We start from the raw sequence: 8,671 nt of genomic DNA, 5'->3' as shown, positions 1-8,671 counted from the left end.
AACTTAAATGGTTTGTTGCAATCAGTTTCCTCAAACGTTTTAGTTACCTTAACATTTTGGGTTTTACAGTGCAGGATTGCTTGTTTTATCCTGCAATTCTGAGGGAAAATGTTACAATGAATTGTTTTTGATATAGCACATATTTAATCATTAAAAACTAATCATTTTTCAAAGAATTATGAGTTATTACACAATTTTATTACATGAAGTTATGAGTTATTACACAAAGAGTTTTTATGCAATTCTGGCGAAAATTCGAATTGTTTATTTTTATTAGACATTTTTAAGGAATAAAATATTAGAATTTCTTGTTTTATTAAAAATCTAATATTCTCAAATATTTTTGTAAAAATATACATTTAAGATTTTTATCACACAATGCTTGGAAAAATTCAAAACTGTGAGTTTTTAATCAGAAGATTAAGAAAAGTTTTTGAAAAAAAAAAGTCTATACTTTTATACTAGACAATAAAAAGTCAGAATTATGAGTTTTTGATCATACAGTTTTTAGAAAAAAAGAATGACACATTTTTATTAATTATGCAATTCTGACAAAAAAAAATACAACAATTATGGGTTATCACAAAATTAAGAGATTTCATGCAATTCTGGAAAAAATGTCAAAACAAAACAAGCAATTCTGATATTTTATTACTAAAGACACTCACTTTTTCTCAGAATTGCAAGTTTTTATAATGGAATTCTAAGAAATGTCAGAATTGTCCATCATTAACACACATTTTAGTCAGCCGAGTCGAATGTTATCACTCGATTAAATGGGCCTTATTAGTGGTTATCAGCTGACAGCACCTTCTGCACCTTCTAGTAGACTCAGAAGACTGTTATCAACCATCAACATGGTTAATCAGTTTTACTTATAGAGAAGACTCCAGATCCAGATCTGTTTTTACATTACTGTTATGGTTGGGTTTAGGGTTGGGGTTGGGGTAGACGTTAATAAAATACAATTAATGGGATATTTAATAAATAATATAAATAATTATCGTTTACTTCCTGCCCCAGGTGTATAGGATCTACAACTGATTAACTATGTGTATGGATGATAACAGCCTTCTGAGCCTACCAGTAGGTGCAGAAGGCCCTACTGGCCCATATTTATCAGCTGATAAGCACTGATAACGGACATTTTATCGAGTGATACCATTCGAATTGGCTGACTAATAATGATGAACAATTCTTGACATTTCTTAGAATTCCAATGAAAAAAACTTGCAATTCTGAGAAAAAGTCATCCATATTTATTACACAATTTTAGGAATAATATATCAAAATTGTTTGTTTTATTACACAATTGAGTAGATCTAAAATCTAATTTACAAGTTAATCAGAGTTTTCTGAAAATAAGAATTGGAAATTATTCTCAAAAATCTTTATAAAAATATAGATTTAGATTTTTTTTTAATCACACATTTCTTAGATAAAAATCCTAATTGAGAGTTTTTAAATCACAAACGTCTCGGAGAAAGAAATCAGAGTTTACATTCTTAAAAGAACTGTCAAGTAAACAGAAAACAAAAGCCTGAATTCCATCTAAATTCATTCAAATGTCTAAAAAGCACAGCAAAAAAACAAAAAACTAAAAAAAAACTAAACAAAAAAAAACGCTGCCTTGCCAACTTTTTACAATGGCTTCTTGGCCCTTTAATCCATATTTCTGTGAGCTTGTGTGTGCGTTTGAATGGGCCTTTCTCTGTGTGTGAAAAGATTGTAGTCACCACGTCTGCCAAAGCCAAACAAAAATAGTGTAAAGCAGCTGCAGTGAGAGAAAGAGAAGTGCACATGTCTTCATCTGATCACCTGTGGAAGTGTGGGAGAAGACAGCAAGGTCAATGATTGTTCACAAACAGAAAGAGAAGCTCGTATGAGGCCTGCGTGTGAATGAATGCATGTGTGGGATTCTTCACAGCAAAACGACAGCTTTAATGAGCGAAAGATTACAAGGCAACCTGCTGGTTTTGATGAGAAAAATACACATCTGTCACTCGGTTCTCATCTGAAGGTTCCTCTGAAATAAAGGCACTTTAATTGTATCCTTTCAATGCCTGCACAATGCTTTATTTATTAGGAATATCAGTGTAAAATAATAGAAATCTGAACGTAAGAGTCTTCTGCTTGCACTTTAAAGTGAGTGTCATGTTCCAGCTCAGCTAACATTTCTCATAAAACGCTTCTCTCTTCACTTCAGGCTGCTGAAATAAATACCTCCAGCATACCAGCTCGCTTTTATTTCAGCCTTGCATGCGAGCTGCTGGCCTTCATGACCTTTCTTTTGTGTTTTTTTAAGGGAACAGTCCACTTTTTTTGGAAATAGTATAATTTTACAAATGATCTAAAGATAAAAAGTTGAGTTTCATCATTTTTTTAATCCATTTAGCTGATCTCTGGGTCTTGAGGGAGTGCGTTTAGCTTAGCTTAGCATAATAAATGGAATCAGATTAGACCATTAGCATCTCACTCAAAAGAGGCATTTTCATAATTTTCCTATTTAAAGCTTGACACTTGTGTAGTTACATTGTGTACTGAATGGAAATGAAAAGTTGCTTTTTTTGTAGGCCAATATAGGAACTATACTCTCATTCTGGCATAATAATCAAAGAAATCTGCTGCCGTACCATGACTGCAGCAGGTAGTTCCAAGCCTACTCAACCTATTTAAAACCTTTTCCTTTCCCGTCAGTCTTAGTATGCAATGTAACTACAGAAGGGTCAAGCTATAAATAGAAAAATGATGGAAACACCTTTTTTAGATGAGATGCTAATGGTCTAGTCCGATTAAATGATTTATGCCAAGCTAAGCTAAAAGTACTTCCGCCAGTTCGGAGATTAGCTAAGAGGAATGGGTGAAATTTTACTTTTTTTGATGAAAATTTGTTATTAAATAGTAAATAATATAATAAATATAAATATAATATATATCTAGAGAAATTGAATTTACCTATAGAATATTTAGTGTTTGTTGTTGTTAATAATGGTAGCATGCGTTAAGAGAATATTTGCACATTTAGTTTAGCGCTTCTGGGTTCTGATTTACTTTTTTGTTTAGTTTTGACATTGTTATGCATAATATTATCATACTATATTGTAATTTTCTTCATTTTCTTTTCAGCTTAGTCCCTTTATTAATCTGAGGTCACCACAGCTACAGCGGAATGAACCGCCAACTTATCCAGCAAATGTTTTACATCGCGAATGCCCTTCCAGCCACAACCTATCACTGGGAAACATCCATACACACTCACTCACATACACTACTGGTAACTTAGCCTAACCAATCGGAATTATTTATGCCTTATATTAAATTATTATATTTCATAATTTTAAATGAAATACTACACAAAATTAATGTTTATTTGTATTATTTTGTTATATTTAAAGCAAAAGACATATTAATATTGTTTAAAAAAAAAAAAAAAAAATATATATATATATATATATATATATATATATATATATTAATGTTAAAATTAGTATATAAACATTTAAAAATTATTATTTTAAACGTTACAATATTAATATATGTCATTTGCTATAAATATAACAAAATAATGCAAACAAACATTAATTTAGCATAGTATTTTATTTTTAATTGACATATAATTATAATATAAAACAATAAATATTAATACATATAATACATTGTTTAGTACATATAATACATTATTTTCATAATTTGTAATTCACTATATATATGTTCATATTTTAAGCACTTTCTGTATCAAATCATTGCAGTTTTACATTTATTGTATAACAAATTTTTTTTATCATTTTAGTGCTTAATAAAGATCTAACAAGTGATGTTAAAAAAAACTGTATCCAAAACATTTCAATTACACCATCTTGTACGATTTTCATATTTATAATTTCATATTTAAAACTATTATATATATATTTTACTAAATATAACAATATTAAGCTTGCATTTTTATTATTTATGTTTTTTAGCCTAATATTTCAGTTTTTATTAAAATGAAATATTAACAATTTCATGCACAAACATTTCTGAATGAAAATGTGCATCCACCACATAATGATATACAATACTGAAATAACTGACGCATTATAACTCATCACAGTGATGAATAAAGATTATTCTAATCATTTCTACTTGGTTTCAGTAGTTACCCAACAGCTGGCGTGAAAGCCGACTGTAATAATGATCTTGTAAATGATTTTTCAGGAACACAGCGCCCTCTGCAGGATGACTGAGAGAACAGCTGAAGAGAAAGTGAACTGCGCCCTCTGCTGAACAAACACTGCATCCCAAAGACATTCTGCTCTGTGCTCAATGCTGAAAGTTAGAAACTACTATCAAACACTGTTACATTTCATATTTTCATAAAATACATGATTTTTTTTAACCTTAAATAAACATTTCCCCAGCTAATATTTTAAAAATAAAGTGAGACGCTACATGTAGTTGTAAATGGTGAAACTATTTTCCTTTTTTTTTGCACTTTTTCCTTTTTAAAGTTGTTACAAAACATATTTTAAAAGGTAGTTCTCTCAAAATGAGCTTTCCTTCTGCAACGAGTCATAAATTTCCCCTCCAGCATTAAATTGCTTGATCATAACAAATTTATTCTATAAAAACTGAAAAAATGTATTAACAAAAAAACTATTTTAATTTTTTTTTTTCTTTTAGAGGATATGTTTTTTTTATTTATAAATTATGTTTATTTTATTTTGGGGTGATAGTGGGAAAATAAGAAAAAGACAGTCTAATTTTTCCTATGTTGTATTGTATACCTACTATGTATGGTCTTGTTAAACACTAATTATAACTTTAAAAATAAATAAATATTAAATAAACAATAATCTTCTTTAAAAACCTGAAAAATATTCAACACAAATGTTGAACCCGACTACATTTTTGTGCAAGAAATGTATGCAAATCACTGCACATTTACTAAAACAATGTTTCCCATGGATATTTAAACTTAACATTTTGCAATTTCTAATGTAATCAAATCAACTGGCTCTTAAAAGCAAGTCCATATTTAGACTGCAGACTCAGTAAAGCCCCTTTGTGGGATTTTTATATAGAATAGTTAGATAAACAAACATAAATACCTCACAGTGATGTAACAGGAGCATAAAAACACCCTCTTAAACAATTGCCAAAACCATGTCAGATATCTGCTTTATTTGACAATAACCACAAACATCATAATGTCACAAACTATACCTTTTGTTACCTGTTTTTATGTTACCTGTTTTTATTTCAGAGCAAATTTATTATTATTACGCCATACATTATATTAACAGATATTACTTGCTCATGAAAATATGAGCATTAGTGCAAGTTTCCATAACTTAATCAGTTAAAAACTTTCAATGTTACAAAAGAGCTACCTCATAAAATATGAGCACTAAGAAGTTTGTTGTAATGATCTGGTCGATTTCTTTGAAGAAAAACATCCATTTTTCCCTTTACTTTCTTCTCAGAGTTCAAACCTGTGGAGAAACACAGCAAAAACACATTATAATCATATTAAAAGAGGTTGATTTAACATTATATTTCTTTACTTCTATTAGCAAAATATTAAACGCATAAAAGTTTGTTACTTGAGATCAAAAATAATAAATGAAGAGATTCAACATTTATGGTTTATTATTATGCAGCTGATAACAATATTATATGTTTTAGCAAAGTTTATTATTGTGAACTAAACTAAAACTATAGAAATATAAATGGTAAAATTACAAATAAAACTAAATAATAAGCTTGGGTTATTATAAGTTAACTGAAACAAGAACAAAATAAAGTTTTTTTTTTAATTAGTGTTGAATGAATTAATGAATTAATATTTTCAGCTATTTTCCAAGAACTTAGTATAGACCTAATACAATGGATAATAAATAATAATAATAATAATAATAATAAACAATTTCTAACATAACATAATATAAAATACTTTAAAAATTACAATAATTAAAGTGAGTAAATAACTAATATACTATAAACGATCAAAAAGAATAAATGAAGAATTTCAACATTTATGGTTTATTATTATGCAGCTGATAACAATTTTTCATGTTTCAGCAAAGTTGATTATTGTAAACTAAACTAAAACAAAAATATAAACCATGCAAATTATTTGAACAAATGTTAACTTTTTAATTTTCTTTTTTGGATGAACTATTATTAAATAGGCATTTCATCCACTCAACTATGTTTTTATTAAAGCTGATATTAGATGTTCATTTTTTAACAAAAAAAAAAGTACTTAACTTACAGTAAAACTCCAATTAAAACCCTACAACTGAGCAATTCCAGCATTACTGATGTACATTTACAGTAAAAACTCAAAACATAAATTCACATAAAAGTACATGTTAACATTATATTGAAACATCTGTTAATGTTTTCCAAAACAAACCACAGAGTTATGGGATCAGAAAAATATCAATCTGTAAATATTTTAAATTAGGAAAATAAACCTGCATTATGGATGTGACCAAAAACGTTAGCAAGTTTACAGTATACAGCAAAGTGTACCTTGTAGAAATTCTATTAATTAAACTCCCCAATGCACAACCCCAAAAAGAAACAATGCTAATAAAAACGATAACAGTTGGCTCTCTATAGAACTAAAATCATTGATTTTATTTTATGTTACATTTTTGCATTTATGAAGGAATAGCATTGTAGTGACAGATGTGAAATTAGGAAATTTTTGAGTTTTTTTTAACTATATATATATATATATATATATATATATATATATATATATATATATATATATATATATATATATATATACTTTTTTATGTAGAATTTTGCTATATGGGTAAAAACAGATTTTTTTTTCATGGCAAGCAAGTTTGACATTTGCATGGAATTGCTCAAATGTGTTACTCTAAATAAATGTTAAATAAATTTTTACCATGGTTTATTATAAGCAGCTGAAATCTAATTTTGATATGTACTTTATAATAAAGTTTGTTATAGTTAACTAGTACTCAAACTAACAAAATAAATAAAAATATGCTCCTTAAACAAGTGTTACCTCAAATAAAATTACAAATTAAACTAAATAATACCCTTGGGTTATTATTAGATAACTGAAAGAACAAAAAAATGTGTTTTTTGAAATAAATGTTGAATGAATTAATGAATTAATTAATATCTTCAGCTATTTTTCAAGAACTTAATATAGACCTAATACAATTAAAAATAATTATAATAATAAATATAATTTATAACATAATATAAAAAATTGCAAAGATTAAAATGAATAAAATACTAATATACTATAAACTATTACTAAATATACCATAAAAAAAACTGTAAACACTAACCCTACCCCCTTTGAATTTTTTTTCTTTTTTAAATATTTCCCAAATGATGTTTAACAGAGCAAGAAAATTTTCACGGTATGTCTGATAGTATTTTTTTCTTCTATAGAAAGTCTTATGTGCTTTATTTTGGCTAGAATAAAAGCAGTTTCTATTTTTTTTTAAAACATTTAAGGTCAAAATTATTAGCCACTTTAAGCTAAAAAATTTTCAGTAGTCTACAGAACAAACTATCATTACACAATAACTTACCTACCTTAACCTGCCTAGTTAACCTAATTAACCTAGTTAAGCCTTTAAATGTCAGTTTAAGCTGTGTAGAAGTGTCTTGGAAAATATCTAGTCAAATAATATTTACTGTCGTCATGGCAAAGATAAAATAAATCAGTTATTAGAAATAAGTTATTAAAACTGCTATGTTTAGAAATGTGTTGAAAACATATCTCTGTTAAACAATAAAATAATAAAACAAGGATGATCAATATCACTATGGCTGCATTTACACACTAACACACACACAATCTCACCCAGCTGTTCAGCAATGCTTGTAATACTCTGCAGAGCTGCATTCACATCTCCTCCTTCGGGCACCAACACCTCAATCTCCCCCACACAATAACCGAAATCAGCCCGGTCCAGATCCACCCGCACCGCTCCGTCCTCCCTCTCCAGCACATAAGAGCAACGCTGAGTCCTAAACTCAGCAAAACACACCAGACCGAGCTCATTTAACCACTTTGTGTCTCCTGTCGAACAGATCGGCGTGTCCTCAGTTTGGTCAATTTGTTTCCTTTGTGAGCAGTTTGATTCTCTGATAATCTTGCTGACTTCTGATTGAATCACAGGCAGGCTGGTTATCTCTCTGTATCGAGTGCAGAGCGTCTCAGCTGGAGCTTCTGAAACTGCAGGGCTTTTCAACTCCCACTGTCCGTCTCTGCATCTCAGCCAGAAATCCTTCAGCGTGAGAAGGAAATCTGGAGAGTCAAAGTACTGGTCTCCAAACTCTCGCTCACCAACGCATTCGGCTGTGGAGAGGCAGAAAAATATAGAAAGAAACAAATGAATTGGAAAACCACTGTACTTTTTCCTGCATATTCAGGATACTGTGGAATGATTCAGGCAAGAATGAACGAATGAATGAATGAATGAATGAATGAATGAATGAATGAATGAATGTATGAATGAAGTCTAGTTAATACACATTCTTGTATATTACTGATCAAAAGTTTGGGGTCAGTAGGATTTTTAAATGTTTTAAAATAAGCTTCACTCACTCACCAAGGCTGCATTTATTTCCATCAAAAATACAGTACAAATTGTAAAATTTTGAAATGTTATTGCACTATAAAATA

The 8,671-nt window shown here is 29.0% G+C and overlaps 1 protein-coding gene across 11 annotated transcripts in view; it reads right to left on the bottom strand.

Moving 5' to 3' along the window:
- Positions 1 to 504: 504 nt before the first annotated feature.
- Positions 505 to 8,671, bottom strand: part of thtpa (thiamine triphosphatase) — a 9,184-nt gene continuing 1,017 nt past the window's right edge. For 5 of the 11 annotated variants that reach the window (XM_087307991.1, XM_087307990.1, XM_087307989.1 and 2 more), the window contains exons 3-5: positions 7,847 to 8,344; positions 5,373 to 5,474; positions 505 to 1,818 (exon numbers count right to left, since the gene is read on the bottom strand). In XM_087307991.1, coding sequence (XP_087164117.1) covers positions 5,374 to 5,474; positions 7,847 to 8,344 — 599 coding nt within the window. In that variant the 3' untranslated portion in view covers positions 505 to 1,818; position 5,373. 11 annotated transcript variants of the gene reach the window in all.

The sequence above is a fragment of the Danio rerio genome, chromosome 24 (genome assembly GCF_052040795.2).
Source record: "Danio rerio strain M-AB ecotype USA chromosome 24, GRCz13ab, whole genome shotgun sequence".
NCBI lineage: Eukaryota > Metazoa > Chordata > Actinopteri > Cypriniformes > Danionidae > Danio > Danio rerio.
This window is presented reverse-complemented; position numbering and strand designations above follow the sequence as displayed.